Source organism: Neodiprion virginianus, chromosome 3 (genome assembly GCF_021901495.1).
Source record: "Neodiprion virginianus isolate iyNeoVirg1 chromosome 3, iyNeoVirg1.1, whole genome shotgun sequence".
Taxonomy (NCBI): Eukaryota; Metazoa; Arthropoda; class Insecta; order Hymenoptera; family Diprionidae; genus Neodiprion; species Neodiprion virginianus.
In genome coordinates this window covers 3,557,900-3,576,672 of record NC_060879.1, presented here as the reverse complement: position 1 = coordinate 3,576,672, position 18,773 = coordinate 3,557,900, and the positions used below count along the sequence as shown (strand labels likewise).

At 38.0% G+C, this 18,773-nt stretch overlaps 2 protein-coding genes and 1 long non-coding RNA gene across 3 annotated transcripts in view; 2 read left to right on the top strand and 1 right to left on the bottom strand.

Moving 5' to 3' along the window:
* LOC124300867 (uncharacterized) overlaps positions 1-18,773 on the bottom strand; it is a 66,911-nt gene that overhangs the window by 24,288 nt on the left and 23,850 nt on the right. The gene's annotated exons all lie outside the window — the stretch shown is intronic.
* Positions 1,043-3,465, top strand: LOC124300863 (uncharacterized). The gene is made up of 4 exons (XM_046755305.1): positions 1,043-1,432; positions 1,515-1,664; positions 1,733-2,090; positions 2,519-3,465. Exons 1-4 carry the CDS (start codon positions 1,278-1,280, stop codon positions 3,122-3,124), a joined length of 1,269 nt encoding a protein of 422 aa, XP_046611261.1. The 5' UTR covers positions 1,043-1,277; the 3' UTR covers positions 3,125-3,465.
* On the top strand, positions 5,700-8,174 carry LOC124300866 (uncharacterized). The gene is made up of 4 exons (XM_046755309.1): positions 5,700-6,131; positions 6,230-6,410; positions 6,551-6,752; positions 7,163-8,174. The coding sequence occupies exons 2-4, from the start codon at positions 6,235-6,237 to the stop codon at positions 7,367-7,369; spliced, it is 585 nt and encodes a 194-aa protein (XP_046611265.1). The 5' UTR covers positions 5,700-6,131; positions 6,230-6,234; the 3' UTR covers positions 7,370-8,174.

Genomic DNA, 18,773 nt, shown 5'->3' with positions numbered 1-18,773 from the left:
AGAACGGAGAGTACAGCTTGGCAATTCGAGTTTCAGGGCTTTGTTATTTATAATTTCATGAATATTTTTGAATTTTTTCATTCAAACTAATAACCAATTCGCAGCATGGCGCGTATAAGTAATGAACGACTCCGAAATCGGTGGCTTTTGCGGTGGGGCGTCTTCTGACATCACGGTCAGACTTGTAACAGATGGAAATTTTTTTTTTTCACTTCAAAACACCTTTTCGTGTTCGAACTCGTAGCCTAAATATTAAAAACAAAAAATTAGTTTCAATTATGTACGATTATGGATAAAAACTTTCATTTTTCCGCCATCAAACTGCTAAAAAAAATATTATACCAAAATTTTGGGATAGAGATTGAAAAATCTAGCCATGAAGTAGAACCGATGAAAACTTTTTCGAAGATCGTATCAAAATTTCAAGTCGATCGGATGAAAATAGACCGAGTAATCTACGCTACCGAATTGAAAACGTGATCGTTCGTTACTTGTACGCGCCATGCCGCCATTTTGTTGTTAATTTCAATGAAAAAAATGTGTTTTCATTTTCTTTGAAAAAAATAAAAAATACTTCCAAAAATAGGTATGCTTTTAGACCATTCAAGCTGTACCCCCACTCCTTAATCATCTTTATCAAAGATCCGGATTCTAAAGGCCAAAAATTCAGAATTAGGATTTTTTTCGTCACGGTTTTCCGTACCCTCTGCAATGTCATCGAAATATGGGGCAAATTAACAACTAACAAGGAAGTACGAAGAACGTGCGACGAATGTTCCGTTTCCGAAACCTATAAAATTTTACACGCATCAATGAGAGGAGGGGCCAAAGTCCAAAGTTTATTCTCACTTTGGTAAGTTTGGATCTATAATAACGTTTCGGAATGCTCGTAACGGTGTGTTACAGTTTGTCAAAGAAATTAGAAGGATTTTTGTCGTAAGAATTTGACCCCAGTTAGCGTCTCTTTAACATCGAAGAAAATCTTTTGACACTTGAAAAGCGCCAGGCATTTATCGGTCGTTTCGGAAAAGCGTTGAGGGACGGAAAACGTGAGACCATCGAAAATCACGAGCCCAAGGGTGTTTCCACTGTTTTCGATTCCTGCTTGTCGAGACACAAGTCAGGAAATAAAAATGGCTGACTAAAACGCGATGTGAGACTCATTGACGTTACAGACGGACAATAAAATTGCCACCGACGCGTGTCAGGTACAGTTACGAGTCTATATATGAGGTACAACGGGGCTCGTCTGGTCATTTAGATGAATAACCGTTGAGATGAAACGTCAGCTTCTCGTCTTGGCCCTCGCTCTCGGGCTTGCGACCTCTGCAAACCTGCCGGACATAACAACCTACGCAAAAGTGACCAAGAACGGAGAAGAGACGAACAATACTCAGGGTGGATTCGGCGGACCGTTGACATGGCTGATCAAGTAAGCGCCGATATTATAATACTGCAGCATCTAACCAGAGCCCGACATCGGCTTGTCACTGAACATCCTCGTTTTGTTAAAGCACGTTATCAACGAGCAACAAAACGAAAGCCGAAGTTTCGGAGGGTCGAAGTGGATCCGACGTCAGCATAACCGTTTCGCCTGTCTACGTACCGCCAAGAATTCCTCAACTGCACAAAGGAGAAGCCGTGGATTATCCAACCACAAAGAGGTCGGTAAACTGACCGCAATTCTTGCCTTCATTCGTCACAAAAATGACACACGTTTCATATTTTTCAGGTATTCAACTCTCGACGAGGAAATGCTGGCACGTCTCGACTCTCAGGCGGGTCGAAACAGGGCCCAAGACAGGTTCCATCCTCCGGCAATATTCGAGCATGACATCGCTCACGGAAACGCAATGCGGACAAAGCCGATGGCCAGTTCATCGTCTTCTTCGTCTTCTTCGTCTTCTTCCGGACCATCCGGTTCAGCTTCACAGGACTCGGGCGCATCCAGCAGCTCGGCCTCCACAGGGCCGGGATACTCTTCACCCATTTTTCCGGGTAGCTATGACTACAAACCCCCGAGTTACCTGGACGTCAAGCCAATGACCATGTCCATGGACAGCTATTCACCGCCGGACACGATGCCGAAGGTGAGTTGACTGGATTTTAGAGCAAATACACTAGTCGATGAAGGTGAAACTTAGTATTGGACACTCTGGACTAGTTCCGTTGGGAAAAATCTTCTGGGTGTGAGTGTAGATCTAAATAGAAAATTCGGTCGGATCTCAGAGATCAGAACGATCGGTAGGTTCAATTGACAGTAATCCGTGATGAAAGATTGTTGTACAGTAATTGAGACAAAGAATCCTAGATACGTGAGAAGCTTGAAAGTATTTATTCCGGATTTTGACCGTTCGAATTGATGAGATTTGATACGAGGGTGAACCCGAATTATGGTAACTCGTCACTATGACGTAGACTGAAGCATCTAGTCACGCGAACTACTCAGATATCGAATACATCTCGAGGTACCGATAAATGAATGACAGAGAAACGTTTTTTCCCTGAATGAACACAGGCTCCGAGTTCATACGACTCGCCATCGATTCCGTACGGACCGCCAGCGGATTACCCTGACCACGACCATGATCACGATCAAGATCACGACCATGACCATGACCACCACTCCTCGGACCCTGAACTCAGCAGCGAGATCCATTCCTCGGACTTTGGTTCGGGTCCGATATACGGAGGCTCGGTACCGCCAAAGCCAGTGGAATACGCTGGTCACTACGATCACCCAGCGTTCGCGGACGATCCGTACATCCACGATCATGACCACGGACACGACTTCCACCACGACATAATATACGACCATATACCGGACGACCACACGACACCGGAGCCTGAAATGATGGACCAGCGTCTGAACAAGCGACCGTACTCGTACTATTTCGTCGGTAAGAAGCTGTGGTACGTACCGCTCTACTTCAGCATATACTTCATCATCTACATCGCTGCTCTCATACTGAAGAGCATCGCCAGGCACAAGATCAACTTCCCACACGCTCTCGCTTCCGCCGTTCAAAGCAGGAGCAACGACTCCCCCGGGTGGCTCGACCTTACCGTAAAGGTACTCGAGGGCATTGAGACGGCCGGGAAGAGGTTCGCCCAGAAGGCGTAGCGCCAGTTGGATTAAGTGTTCGGTTCGATTACCAGTTTTGAGACTGTCGTAGGAAGGTCAGAACGAGAAAATCCCTCTCGCTCTGACTTTCTCGTCACTCCAATTGAGCCCCCTTGCGACCAAGTCTTGACGTGGTCAAGAATTATTCGCATCTCGGCTGTCTAGTGGAGAAAAATACGAAAATGCACAGGGTACGATATTCTGTCTACTGTACCGCTGTACATAGGTTAAGCCTTATGTTTTTTTTCATTTTTAATTTGTATAATAATTAGCCAAAATTTGTAACATGTATATATCGTCGACGATAAACGAAACCAATAAAAGAAATTCCTTACTACACTTACAATCAAATCAATCTCTCACCGTCACCCAATCATCTCTATTCAGCTGTTTCAACGACCAATCAAACCTATGCGATAATCACCATAGATTCTATATAGATTTTGAAACTGTCGTTATGCCAGAAATAAGACCAAAGAAAAAGGTCCTGGTCGATCAGACAGTGTATTAACTGGATCACTCTCATTCTAAACCATCAATCAAGGGGACCGTCATTGGCGTGTCATGAAAAGCGATTGACTTTTCCATTTGAGCATGGTTCGATCTTTCACGATTTTGGGACCATGATGACGCCGATTCTCGCAACGTCAATCCCGCTGCTTCGCAGCCAAGGTCCTCGCCTAACAGAATTCGTGTCGTCCCAACGGCCGAGTTCTGGGACCAATTATCGTCAGTGTTTAGAGTAGTGTTTCAACGGGACTTGGCTGTGATCGCTAATCAGCTGTTCCAACGTACCAAGGTATCGAGCCTCGATATATGGAGCATCTAACTGGTCCCCATGTGCTGGTCAAATCCACGAGCCACGAGCAGGTCGACAAGTTCACTGGCTAATTGGACAAGCAAATGACCCAATAAGTCTTAGAGGCTCGATTTTCTGGCCTTGAACTTCGAGCCGAAGAGAAATTCCATGAAAATGGTTTTACGCTTTCAAGAGCAGTTTAATATATGATCGTCCTTTTCACCCTTTTCTAAGATTTTTCGGGGAAAAGTTCAACCAAGGGAATATCTTTGAATTTACATATTCTACTATATCATCGCATGCATATTTCATTTAGAATAATTCAAAGTATGTCTGTATCTTAAAATTCATGAAATATTTTCAACCGATTATATTTTCTTTTTACTTTTTTGGATTCGAGTATTAATTCATCAACTAAAAGCAAAAGGTCGTACGTGCTGGTATGTGCAACAAAATAAAAAAAAAATAAATAAAAAAATTGGCAGTTACGCCCTTCTGTTTTGACCGTTTTTTTTTTTCATGTAATTATTAATGAAAAATGGTCATATCTGCCTGTCATGCGACCATTTGCCTTTTATATTTTCAAACGCTTGATTTCGTTTGATACGTTTTAATAATCTTAAGAGCGAATGGTGAAAAAAAAAAATATTATACGCTCTTTCGATACTAAATTCGCATTTTTGGCAGTTGCGATCTTACGCCATTAGACACGCGATTTTATTCGTAATCTGAATTTGTTGTCGAGAAAAATTGTACACTCTGCAAAACGAAATTTTTGTACGTTGAATCCAGCTTTATTCGTTAATCATATTTTCAATCTTTTACCAATTACTCTGATTACAAATATATTTCCAAATTTAGATACAGGAATTGATCGGATTTTTTTTTGTTACCGTTTTTTTGCCGATCTCTTCAAGTTGGCAATTTTTTCGAAAATTGATTGAAATTCAACCAGCCACCATTTTGGAATAAATCGTCATTGAACTTGTTAAAAATCGCACACATTTCTACGCTCAAAGAAAAACTTGGAAAATTAGCATTTCTGGAAGAGATTCCCGAATGAAAAATGAAAGAAATAAAATAGAATATTCCAAACTCAAACTAGTATACAGCGACCGATAGCTAAAATTAGAAACGAACCTGGTAACGAGAACGGACGTGCGGTGAAGTGTTTGAATGAAACCGATTAGTGCCGGCAGAAATCTGGAGCAGTAAGTTTAACGAGGTTTAATCTATTCATTTCACCCTCAGTTCAATAAAGTCGGCGTCTGATGTCACTCTCGAGTCAAATGTTCAGATCGATGAAAAAATATTGTCCAAATGATTTCAACCTACCCGTCGATAAGAGTTTATAAAAATCTTTCAGTTTTTAATGTTTAATTTTTCTAATTCTTCACCTTTGATCGTTTCGGTGTATCGAAAACGAAGGGCAACGAAAAGCTCGAATATAAATATATCCGAGACACGATTCAATTTTGTTTCTTTTCCACAAAAATTGGACGGATAAATAATAAAAATAAATCCCTGCCGGGTAGACTCAATAATTGGGTGAACTAAAATAGTATTCTTAGATTTTCGACTATGGATCGATCTCCGTCGAACTACGAGCCAATTTTATTCCAGTATATAGATATTCAAGTACAGACTGGGCGTTGGACTTGTAACAATTAGGACGTTTAACACCAATTGGTTGTTTACCTAACGTTTCTTACGATACAGTTACGAAGATGTGAGACGTCGAGCATCTCTCACCCTCACCGGCTCGGAGGCTCAGTTCGATCTAAGAAATCCCCCGGAACGTGTCCCGTCCCCAAAAACCTCCTGAAATTGTTCACCGGACTTCGTCGTGATTAGAGAAAATAATAAAATATAATATCCATACAAATTTGAAAAATATCAAAGTTCTTTGGGTCGACCGGTTAAACAGTGAAATAATGTAATTCTGGAGGATGAGAAAAAAATTTAATTACGTATAACGCAGAGTCGAAATGCTGTCGAAAATTTTTAATTGATCGAAATTTGTTTGCGCGATTGTAACGTTTTAGGTATTTGTTGCAAAAGTGTTTACAGTGACGTACAGAAACTACAAAGACGTGAATTACGATATATATATAATTACTCCTGATCTTGAATCGTAATTTTTCGACAAAATTTTTTTTTTTTTTTTTTTTTTTCAAACTTCGTCCTCTTCTCATTAGGAAAATCTAGGTGAGTTTTCGATCTTACAATCGGCGTACTTCAGTTTGCTTTCTATCCTCTCGACGAATTTCCCAGACTAATATTTCCGTTCTTTTTACATTCTCAAGTCAAAATGGAATCAAGTTTTCTGCGCGAATCGCTCCTGTTTCTGGCTTTGATCTGTTCGGTACTGTCAGCGACGATCATGGAAGATTCAGAAATCGAGTCAATAACGGGTACCAGAGAACCGGAAACAGTTTCAACGACGGAATTGACGTCCGGAGTCGCGACTACCGTCCAGTCCTTCAGGTAAGACTTTCCACCGTTAATCTTTTTTATGAATTTCAATTCCAAACGAAGAGAAATAAAACAAAAAAAAAAAAAAACTGTCGAACGTTCACCGACGTTGCAAATTGCCTACGTATTACTTTTTGCTTATCTGACCTCAGAGAATCGCGATGGTATCGACCAGGCGGACTCGCGAGAGGAGGCGACGATCACGACGATCACGACGACATGCTGGATTATCACGATGCCCATGATGAACACCACGAGGAAAAGGCCATGGTCGAGGGGAAGGAGGATTACTGGGGAGGTTACTACGACTTTCTCATTAACGAGGGAAGCTACAAATTCTGGGCCGTATTCCAGGTGAGAATATTTGAAGCCCGATGAACTGATTTGTGCTTGTTTCAACAAATTTTTGTAAAAACAATAAAGAAAAAACCTTACGAAAATTTTTGCACCTAGAACTATATTTTTCGATTGTGGTAAAAAAAATGAAAATAGTCAAGGACTGAGCGGTAACCGGAACTAAAAGTTTCTCTCAGTGTTAATCCTGATAAAAATTTACAATTTTTTTGGATCATTGGAATCAAAGAAATTTTCAAATTTGCAACATTTTGTTATTTTCAACATCGGAATGAGAGATTCGCAGGTTCTAAATTCTAAAGTTGAATAATCGCGTTGTAATTGCGGGATAAAAGAGTGCGTAAATAAAAAAAAAAGAAAAAAATTGTAAAAAAAAAAACAGAAACCTACTAAATAACGTAAATTTTCAGCTTGGAACAGCGGCGTTGCTGATTTACAGCGGTTTCGCAGCTTTGTACTACGCGAAGGTAAATCCATCGACGGACGAGGACTACGAGGATTACTTCCTGCGGAGACGTCGATCGATCTATCGACCCCCTCAAGAAAGGACTTTCCTCGGTCTGAGTCCCGAGGCTTTTCAAAGGATACTGGACGCGGTGGCGAGGGAATTTTACTGACTGTGCTAAAAACATGTTAAACGTATTCCTGGATGGCAATTTTTTACAACTTCTCTTTTATCGGCTACGCATATTGTTCGCGCTTATCATCACGCGGTTCGAATTTCTATAATTGTAATTCCGACACGCGAATGTTAAGAATTCAACGTGCAGTTTATCACATTCTATACAATATATAATACGTTTATTATTATACATATGGATAGAATGTGGCGATAAATTTCAGCACACGTCTGTCTAGGATATACATGTTTCTATATATTTTTCGATTTACGTAAAATGCGTTTAAAGACAGTAAAAGAAAATTTCACTTTCCGTTCGTTTTTCAATTAATATATACATATAATTAATTATAATATACATATATGTATATATCGCATTATAACAACGGATTGCGACAATTTCTTTCCACCTCTGATAATTAGGAACGATTTTATACGAAATGTGTATTAAAATTGTTCTTACTTTGAGCAGGTGTAAAAGTATCCATATTATGTATAGAATGTATCGCAAGCTCAGTCTCACCGCTATGTCTAACATAATTAATCTAATTATAACCTTTATACTTAAAAGTCTATTTTAATGTTTGATAATTAATTTTTGTGTTTCTCTTCTTTTCTTTTTTGTACGATGTTTTTTTTTTTTTTTTTGTAATGTTCTCCGCGTTTTTGTACACGTAAATTTGTACCTGTGTACGTTCGTACGAAATGCATGAGTACGTAAGCGTGCGAATTCAAAACCCGAGTAAAAAAAATAAATTATATGCCATTTGAAAAATGTTGTAAGTATACATTATTTATACGACCGTAAGAATCATTTTTACGAAATAGAGTCAGTTTAAAAAATGCCGCATGTAAGGGTTGAAACACTCCCAAGCAGTACAATTTTTCAGTGTTCAATATATTTATCAAATAATGAAAGAAAAAAAAAAAAAAGAAAATTGTTTTTAAAAAAACATACACCGCTTCGCAATCTCTCGTAGGAAAAAATTTTAATTCCTTAAATTGTACAATATACAATAGAGGTAAATATGGGGAGTAAAACAATTTCGAACAGCGTTCCTTCCCTCCCTCTTTTTATCCGTCCGACGATATCGGATCAGCGTGGTTCGTCCGTCTGTCGCGACCACCGAGGCGAACAGCAGCAACCGGGGTTTGAGTTTTTGTTGAAAACTACAGGCGAGAGTCTCTCTGGAACGAGTACTCGGAGAGATATCGATGCGTTTTATACGAACGCGGCATGCAACACGCGTATAATTAATGTCTGTAAGTTGAATCGGCGAAAAATGAGGGAGGGGATATGGTCGACTAAATATTCGCGGTGCATTAAACGGCGGTAAAAAACGTCGGAAAGTGGGGCCCGATAAATCAGAGAAGGGCCCCTCGATCGAAACCGTCGAAACCTCGGAGGCAAATTTTCTTGTCGATGTTGCGCGCGCATTAAACGAACACGCCTGCAGCCGATCTTAAGGTGACGCTATAGTTCGTCTTTACCGACCGAGCGATTTTTCATTTATTAAGCTATTATCCGCGCAGTCGACGCATCGTTGACCTGAAAAATGTTCCAGCCAGTGTGATTCTATGTCTGTAAATTCCCGAACACAAATATCAAAGTGAAAGAAATTATTGTTTTACTCAACGATAAGATGAGAAAATGTAATCCTCTGATTGAATTGCCACTAGTTGTGGTTGGTTACATTTTCTGGCGTTATTATCGTGTTGGATAGTAAAATTTTACGATAGGCTTTCTTGATAAATTTTATTCAAAGTCAAATGTATTAAAACCGGCAATTGTTCCTGATTTCAATAAGTAAAACTTTAGACAACCGACCAAATAACATGAGAGACAAAAATTTTGAAATGGAAGAAGTAATCTCGATTACAGACTTGAGTTGAATGATTTACACATTTGTAAAAAGTAAAAATACGAGACTCGTGTTGTGTGTTATTTAAAGATTCTAAATTTCGGGAAATTTTTTTTTATTAAAACTGGACACCGAATCGGATGAAAAGATGTTTAACATAAAAGCTAAAATACGGTGTTACTTTATTTAACGTATTTTGTATACAATTTGAATATTGACAAATTAAAAGAGTCGCGTGGTTTAAGGTAATCAAACAGTTCTCGAATGATTTTTCTGTAATAAAATAACTATATTAGTAAAAGTTATTTACTTTTTGTCTTTCGATGTTTAAAAATTCATCAATTTCAATAATATTTAAGCGCTGTCGTGACGCTCACGGCATTTTCCCTATTCTCATGGTGGCGCCACCTTGTGACGTAGAAAAATCAGGCCTGCCTTGTGGGCCCCGCTGCATTCCCCCACGTCCAGCGACCCGCCATTCGCCCCCAGAATCGACGCGCCAATTTGAGAAATTTCCGATAAGCGTGGTGTAAGTACAGGGTAGAGAGATGCGGCAAGGACGAACGAACGAAGCGGCAGAGAGAAAGGGGGGGGGGGGGGGGCCTGAGGCCCTTTTCGTCCGTGACTCAAAACCCCGGTTTAGTTTCACCATAGTTGCAAGTAGTTGATTTAGTCTGTAAAAAAAAAGGAAAAAAAACTGTATTTCCTAGTTTGTCCAACCACGAAATTGATTTTAATTTTTTTACCCAGAAACGGTACTTTTTACGGTTATGGTAAAAAATTAAGTGATAAGAATTAAAAATTTTCCTTCGTGAAAATCTTCGGAACATGATATAAAAATTCACCGCTGAAATTTTCTTCAATTTTCTCGTAATAAAAACCGATTCTGCATTTTTTTGTGCTACATATGAAACTATGATTAATTATTTCTTATGTAGATAATCAAAGTCGTATCAACAAATATCGACGGTTTAAAATTACGCTTGCATAAAGACCGTTCAAATGAACTTCCCTCAACTAATCTTAATTAAACACTTGTTCGTTCACTAAATTTTTAATTTTCTGTTTCCCTTTGTTGATGTCTAACGCTTCTTATATTCGTAATTAAAAACGTGTCCTTGCAATTACCAGCTTTGGCTATAGCAACAAAATCAATCCGTGCATGACAACGATATCTAAAAAAAAAAAAAACGGGTGAAATCATTGGAAATTCCCGCGATGAAATGTGCATGCAAAAAAATCACGAAACTAGCTGCGTAATTGTCGGTATAAGTTGACTTGAAAAAAAAAATTATGGTGTCCATCACTGTCTTGTGTTAAATATCTGTACACACGCAATATGGCGGGGCATCATCGTCAAATTCTGTGGTAATTTTAACAAGGTACAGTATTAAATAGCTCCAACGACCGGGGGCTGCGAAATTGCGCTGCGCGGTTACAAGACGTCAGGTTTATAAAATAAAGACTCTCCTGTGGTTATTATGACGTGAAAAACGTCACAGCGAATGCAGTCAAGCTGCAGGAATGTACCTCGGATGGAATTTCGACGCATTCTTCTTTTCCTCGAGATTGGCGAGCCGGAACGTCGCGTCGCGGCGGCGCAATTCCATATTTCGTTACTTCCAAACACTGATTTTCAACGTCAGGATTTCAAGAATTCAATCAATTACTCCGATTCGAATGGCGAAACAAAATTATCACGAGCAAAAATTACAAAAAATCAATGTGAGTAAATTTCAATCTCGAAAAATTGACCAAAATTTTGCAATAATTTGGGCAAAAATTTACGCAAAGAAAGCAAAACAGAAAAAAAAAAAAATTCGCGAACGTCAGGAAAGTGACGAGTGCTTTTTGTTTTGTTTCTTTTGATTTTTTGTAACACAATATAATTACAGCTTTAAGGATTCGTCGGATAAGAATAAAATTGTTATTGAACATGGCAAGAAAATGTAGAATTCAATTTTTTTCTTCATTCAAGTAAATTATAACTACAGATTACAAGCCGTACCCCTACTCATATAACTAGGGAAGAGAAAAATCGAGCGTAAAGGAACGAAAGTACCAAAATCAGATATAAAGAGAGAGAGAGAGAGAGATCCCTTCAAGAAATGCGTGTTTTTGCAACCTTACCGCAAATCGTCGTGTTCCCAGTATATCCTCCGCATTTTTCTACACACAGCGATGGACAGTCCGCGCAGATTGTCATTTGTTCGATCTTTCGGTGAATTTTTTTGTCCCAAATAAATAAAACGAAAGAACATAATTTGCGGTCCATCGCCGCTGCCTCCTCGGCCGTCTTTATACGGCACAAAATATTTCACCGGTTCTACGAACTAATTATATTTTAATCGTACCTTTACCTGTATACATATATATACATACATATATACCGAGTTGCAAGACAAACACATCTGCACGTATTTCGGGCACTAAAATTCTGCGCAATTGATATGCTGATGAAAATTCAGAAGCTGATGAAGAAAAGCGATCAATTCCTTCTTTTTTCTCCTCTTGCGATGTGTTATAATACGTGAATTAGTATATTATGTTACAAGTGCGGAAAGTGGGCGATTTCCAACCAGTGTGAAGTTTGCAGTTGTGACAAGCAATTTTTTTCAACACCCGTATACAGTCAGGTTTGATTGAGAGGCAAACGAATGTGATATGATGATTTAAAAGAAGTAAATCAAGGGCAATCGGGAGGTCCGGAGGCATATGCTCAGCTTCGTGAAACCTAACCTAAACGCGCAAACTTCGGTTGAACTCAGCCCAATGACGTCACCGGCAGTGCGTAAAGTCCGTGCGTGAAATTAAGTTGTAGAAAAGTGAGCATGTGTCAGGAAAATTTTAGTGCGTAAGACTGAGAATTTCAGCTAAGCTAAGCTAGGCTAAATCTAACTTTCCAAACAAGTGTTGGAAACTAAAATTTTCGCAAAATGAAATTCTACTCAATTCACTACAGATTCCCTGTTTGAGTCTGAATTTTATGATATCTTTGATTTATTCATTTTCTTAAGCAAAGACTGAAATTTTTTGAAAATCGAGTAACTGTAACAGGTGAATTGGAACTGATTGAATGTATTTTTTACTTATTTTTTTTTTCTTGTGTAACGTGATTAGGGACGGAAATACTATTTAGTAACTGTTTTGAAAACATTCTACACAGTATCTAATGTTGTAAATGATCAAAAGTGGATTGTTCTACTTTAAAATTTTTTTTTACCAACGATCGGTAAGATCGTAAATTACCGTTGACGATAATAAGCGGAATCGAACCGTGATCGATCTCGAGTTTCGTTTCACGAAACGATGTCGTACATTGTACAAGCCGCGTGCGAATTGTGCTCGATGCAATTACCGTCTTCTGCTTTTTGGATCCCGCAGTGAATTTCACCGCGCCGTTTCAAGAAAAGATCGCACGCAATCGTGGTCGACAAGCACGATCGAAGAGTTAGTCTTGCATGCAGATATCGTATATGAGATAATCAGGAATACGCGTTGCATGCAGCAGCTTCGAGATCAGAGATGAAACAAAAAAAAAAAATAGTGCAAAGAAAACGAGAGGCATTTTTCAACGCGAAAAAAGGAAGCATCAAGCATCAAGCATGAACGTGTAAAGAGAGAAAGAGGAAGAAGAGGAGGGACAGAATAAGGAGGCATTACTGAGCCCCGGAGCAAAAACGATTTTGCAATTTTGTATAACCAAATTGGCGCGCAGGTGTGCGAGTATATCTGCCGTTGTATTTTATCTCGGGCCGTGGGTGTGTACATACGTGAGTCGAGTCGATAAATTATCGTCAGAGCGATAAACGTGCGATAATCTCTCTCTGCGCTCACTCGCCAGCGGCCGATGATCCTAGCGATGGCCACTGAGCTGAAAATAATCGATGCATCGATTAATCGGATCGAAAAAAATAATCGAACACGTCTCGGTTGAATGGGTAAAAATTAATCGATTGATCGATTGTTTCGATTTTTTTTTACACTGGGCATTTGAAACGAAAATTTCGTAAATTTCAGTACGTAGTCTTATTACGCTGGTGGCGGAAAAGTTTTTTGATAATTTATAATTTCATCCAAAATATTTTTAAATTGCAGATGAACATGTTCATTTATCTTTATCATCTATTATCAAAAACCGATTCTGAGGAAAAATTGAAAAATAATCGATTATGATCGATCGAACGGGAAAAAATGATCGATTTCATTGAAATCCTCAATCCTTAAATGTTTTTTCTATCTTGAAATTTTTTTCCATTTATTTGAATTTTGAATAATTGTTAAATTATTCGGTTCCCCTGAATTGAATATTGAATCTATGAAATCTATGAAATTCAATACTCCACGCAAACGAATTTATCTCCACCTCTATGCTCGATAGTTTAATGTTTCACCTCCTGATTGATCATTTATTCGCAAAAGCCGATACCATAAAATTTTGTGACACGCTGAAGTAACGTGTGATCGGCATAAAAATAGGAATTCTCTATTACATAAATTTCCGAACATTCTAACGACAGAAGAAAATATAATCTAACAACATTCTGCGTTCGTACATAATTATATGGAGTCGAAACAACCGAGTTTGACTCTAATTGCGGGTACGATTACTCATGTCGTAAATGTGAGTGAATGTATAAGAGAAAGAAGTTGAGAAAAAAATTACCGAGCATAATAAAAATTATAATACACGTATAATCTAACAACCGTACAAACCATGGGAGAAACGGTATTACAAATAGGTAAGTATAAAATCACATCATATGTTATACGCGTGTGAGTTCCAGCGATGAATGTAATAACCGAGAATTAGGTGCGGGTTATGTGAAAAAAAAAAAAATTATCACGCGCTGATTCGTATTCACGTAACGTAACGTCCGCAATTGTGAGAAGAAAACAAGACGCGGCGATGAAAATTTCGCGATTTGAAGTTGCAAAAAAAAAAAACTAGAATAGTAAAATGACAAGATAAAATATAAAAAGATTAGTGATTTACAAAACACTTTTTTCGCTGTTTCAAATATTGCGAATCTTGATGCATAAGAGACGATGAAAAATTTTTTAGCTCTCAGATTTGTGATGAGCATTGGATTTTTCTTAACATATGTTCAGAGAAAAGAAATTCCACACTGCACTGACTGTAAGTAACTGAAGTTATTCTATTATTAATTAAAAGAACATCCGTCCGGTGGGAAAAAATCTCAGTACAAGTTGGTACTAACAGAACTTGACACATGTACAAAGTTGAACCTCATAAAGGGAATTGAAAGAGCACAAGGTATAAACCTGTGATTTGCCTGAAGTGCATACGTGTGTGTGTGTGTGCGTGTAGGGGGTGAATACGCATGCGAAGTATTATATATGCAGGCGAACGTGATGCAAATTTTTACACGATTGTACACCGGCGTCGATTATGCAAATTTGGATAATTGAAGAAAAACCGTAATCTCGGCATCGGGTAATTATATTCACTCCTCGATGCTTCGTCACGCAATATCGAGCACGATGAGCGAAACCGAGAATCGGTAGGTACTCGAAACCATACCCGAGTAACGCTGTGAGAAACGCGTTTACGCTTCAGAATCATCCGTAAAAATTTTACCATCACGTTCGGGTGATTAATATTCGTGAATTTTTGATTTTCGGAAATTTTCCACCCAGTCCAGGACTTTAAATTCAAGCGGTTCGTGCAATTTTCTGTTTTTTCGCCATTTAATTGTTAATATGCGTAAAATGTTGAGAAATAAAATTATCAAATTATGATACAGTAATTAAACAGTATACGAAAAACAATCCGAATTTAATCGACGAATCGAATTACTTTGAGAATTTAAACTTTTTGGGCCTTTTAGGGCCTTTTTGGATCCGCTGGAACCTTGTGAGATACTTTCAGACGTTTTTCAAAATTCTTGGCAATTTGTTCACACGAGTTACAGCCACGTAAGACCACCTTTGTCTCAGCGATTCGGGGTTTTGGGTCCTTCAGGATATTATTGGGCCTGTTTTTGAATTTTCTGCAGTCAACTGTTATAACTAGAGTCACAGAACAGTAATAACGCGATGCATGGTACGAAGGATAGTCTAAATTTAATCAACATGTGACATTAATTTGGAATTTTTGATTCTTCCAGCTTTTTTTTTTGGATATAATTTATGCCTTTTTCGAATTACGTTTAAAATCATTTACCGGAATAAAAACGAGTAATATTTGATTTTTCCAGAACTTCTCGGGCTCTCGAGTGTTTTTCAAAAACTTTGAGCCTCTTTTTGAATTCCCGTGCAACAGAGTCACATAATCTACGATAAATTTGGTTTTTGGAAAATTATCACTCAGGCACATTTGTATTTGATACTCGAGCGTAAAATATTCAGGATCGGCCTGATCCAAGGACCGGTAACCGGCAGAGCCGCGAGTCTCAACCTCACACAAAACCGCTCGTTATACATATTTTCTCAAGTCAACGACACGATATTCGAATACACAGGCATACACGCTCTACTCGTATGCATTTTACTGTTAGCCGTCCTCGCGCACGCTCGAATATTCGCGTTAAATTCAAAACTCCCACCCTATATTAACATACCGTATACCAAAAGCGCTTCGAAATCGTCGAGCAGGCAATTTTTTTCCTTGATATGTTTATCAAAAGATAAAAATTCTGCATTTGATATTTATTATTTTTACAACCGTTCTGTTTATTACTGTGTTTTTTTTTTTTTTTTTCTTGTCTTTTGTGTGAAATTTAAAAATATTCACAGACCGGAAAAAATTGGCACTTGTTCAAAGACGAGCAGAAAAGATGAAAAAAAAAATAAAAAAAGGAATTAGAAACAAGTATGTGATAAAAAAAAAAGAAGTGACCGAACGAGAAAAAAAAATCTTCCCAAGATATCCATTCATTCGTTCGTTCATTCATCCACTCGTCTCGTTTAGTCATTCATTCATGTAGAGCTGATTTTCCGGTAGACTTAACGAACGAAAAGGATAACATTTTTTTATCTTTCTTCTTCTTTTTTTTTTTGTTTTTTTCTTTTTGACGAACAACACGAAAGAGAAGACAAAATTTACGGATCAAAGCACACGAGTAAAATGTTGCGATATACGCATACGTGAACGTATACATATACAATATATAACCGAATTAACATACAATACAAGTCGAATTCGTATTTCTATGCCGACACATACTACGGTTTATGCATTGGTTTATATAAATAAATACCTATTTACATACGATGGTAGGAACGTCTACCTAAAAGGTACGTATAATGTACACATATATGTATGCATTTATGTAGAAATCCTAAAAAAAAAAAAGGCGGAGTGCACGGCAGCGGAATGTTCGAATAATATCTCAAAGCTGTGCGTGCACCCAACACACACACACACATATAGAAAAATGTATAAGCAGACAGGCATATGATATACCAATAAGTGTGTAGGTGAAGTCGACGTGAGAAAACCGGACCGTCTCGCGGTCAATGGCTGTGTAGTGTTGTGTAGTTCACTGCCAACCGCGTTGCTGCAAGAGAGTGAAGAGAGCGAGAGGGGAACACTTCTTTATACCTTTGTATCTATACAGAGCGTGGTCCGAGTATACACGCTGTGCCTAGGAGTGTAGCTTCTTTCTCTAAAAGATTGTGAAAAAAATACGCGAAAAAGATACTAAATTTATACATATTTTTAAGTTTTTTTTTCGTTTTTTCTTTTTTTTTTTTTTTTAAGAAAATGAAATCACTCGGAGCAATTTGAGGGTAAGGGATTTGTTATTTATAGTTTCAGATGAGATGAAATTTCTTCGAGTTGAAAACACCTTTTCGTCAAATTGTTGACAAACAAAATTTTATAAAAAAATTTTGGGATCGCAGTTCAGAAAGCTAGCCTCAAGCTCGAATCGATGAAGAGGTTTCAAAGGTTGTTTCAATATTTCAGGTCAAACGGATTAAAATTGACCGAGAAATCTGCGGCACAAGATTGAAAACTTTGCCGTTTCCTACTTGCATGCGCTACGCCACCATTTTGTTTAATAATTTCAGTGAAAAAGTTGTAAAATGTTTTCGAAACTATAAATAACAAAGCCCTCAAACTCAAATTGCTTCAAATTAATTTCATTTACTTAAAAAAAAAAATTTTCAAAATTTCATAGGGATTCTTTTAGACAGTTGGTACAAAATTACTTGAACGGTTTGATTTTGAAAAAAAAGAGGCACGTCGCAGGAGTTTTAAGCATACGACGTGTATACTCGCACCATTGTACAGAGTGAATTGGAATCGACTCCACGGTTCGTCGTCTGCAAAAATTTAACGCGCAAGCGCTACAATAATTCGAGAACCGCTGTTTGCCAGGGTGACCAACTCTGTCTATAACCTCAAAAACTTTCACGCTTGTGAGTCGGGCGCAAATGTCACCGCGACAATTACTGTAAAAATATTTCAAGTTACGTTCATAACGGTTGGTCACCCTGACGATGCAGCCGCTCTTAGACTGTTGCGCATGCGCGTTAAATTTTTTGCAGACGACGGACCATTCGTACAGTCGTTAGAAATTCATTATTCACGTTATACAAACACGTGCTGCGCGGTGTCGATTCGGCTGCCTGACAACAGGCGGATTGCTCTCTACTCACGCGTCGAAGTCTCTAAAATTCGCCGACTGCCAATTAATTCTCACAGCTATCGTGCAAGTGGCATTATTATTATTATTATTATTATTATTATTATTATTATTATTATTATTATTATTAATATTAATATTAATTTTTTTTTTTTTTTCAATTATTTCTAAGGTGAACAGAAATTGTTAATAGAAAACACCCGAGTTTATATTATAATTTCAAACGAAAGTGTTTTCAACTTATTATATATACTTCATGTTAAAATTTCATTCGTCTAGGAATATTTTCACCCTCGGTTATTCGAATTTCTGACTAAAATACGATGACGATGTTACTAATATTTGTATTTCACATATATATATATCATGGTCGAAAGTGGCCCAAAAGAGGGTGAAAGAAAAGTCCTGAGAGGGTAAATAAAAAAAAAAAAAAGAAAATTCGTAGCGAGGCCGAAAAAGTCCCAAAAAACATTCTATCCTGACAGTAAAAATTCTGACAGTACTTCACGCTTTGCATTACTTTGCATTTGAGGTGAGAAAAAAATTGTGAAAAAAACAAAAAAAATGAAATGAAATGAAACGAAATCTTCTCAAATTCCTGCAGCGAATAATCGATCATCGATGAATAAAATGATGAGACTTTGGTACAATAGAGTATTACGAATAAGAATGCGTTATTTTTCACGCATTAATACGCATTACGGGGTTTCAAAAAATACATAACTGACTTTACCCCGAGGACCCGAAAGTCCACCGAAGAATAACGGCGAAGTTAGGCTGAACAAGGTATACAAAGTCGAGTGGCATGCCTCTCTGAGTATATACAAGTATACAGTATACAGTATACAGTATACAGGACGAATACACGGGGAAGAGCGAAGATGAAGAATAGGTGGACGTGTACGCGGTGCGTGGAAGATCTTCG

Coding starts and splice junctions, on each gene's coding strand:
- LOC124300863 (XM_046755305.1), top strand. CDS start 1,278: ATGAAACGTCAGCTTCTCGTCTTGGCCCTCGCTCTCGGGCTTGCGACC. Junction 1,665..1,732: donor GATTATCCAACCACAAAGAG/GTCGGTAAACTG, acceptor CATATTTTTCAG/GTATTCAACTCTCGACGAGG. Junction 2,091..2,518: donor CGCCGGACACGATGCCGAAG/GTGAGTTGACTG, acceptor GAATGAACACAG/GCTCCGAGTTCATACGACTC.
- LOC124300866 (XM_046755309.1), top strand. CDS start 6,235: ATGGAATCAAGTTTTCTGCGCGAATCGCTCCTGTTTCTGGCTTTGATC. Junction 6,411..6,550: donor ACTACCGTCCAGTCCTTCAG/GTAAGACTTTCC, acceptor ATCTGACCTCAG/AGAATCGCGATGGTATCGAC. Junction 6,753..7,162: donor AATTCTGGGCCGTATTCCAG/GTGAGAATATTT, acceptor GTAAATTTTCAG/CTTGGAACAGCGGCGTTGCT.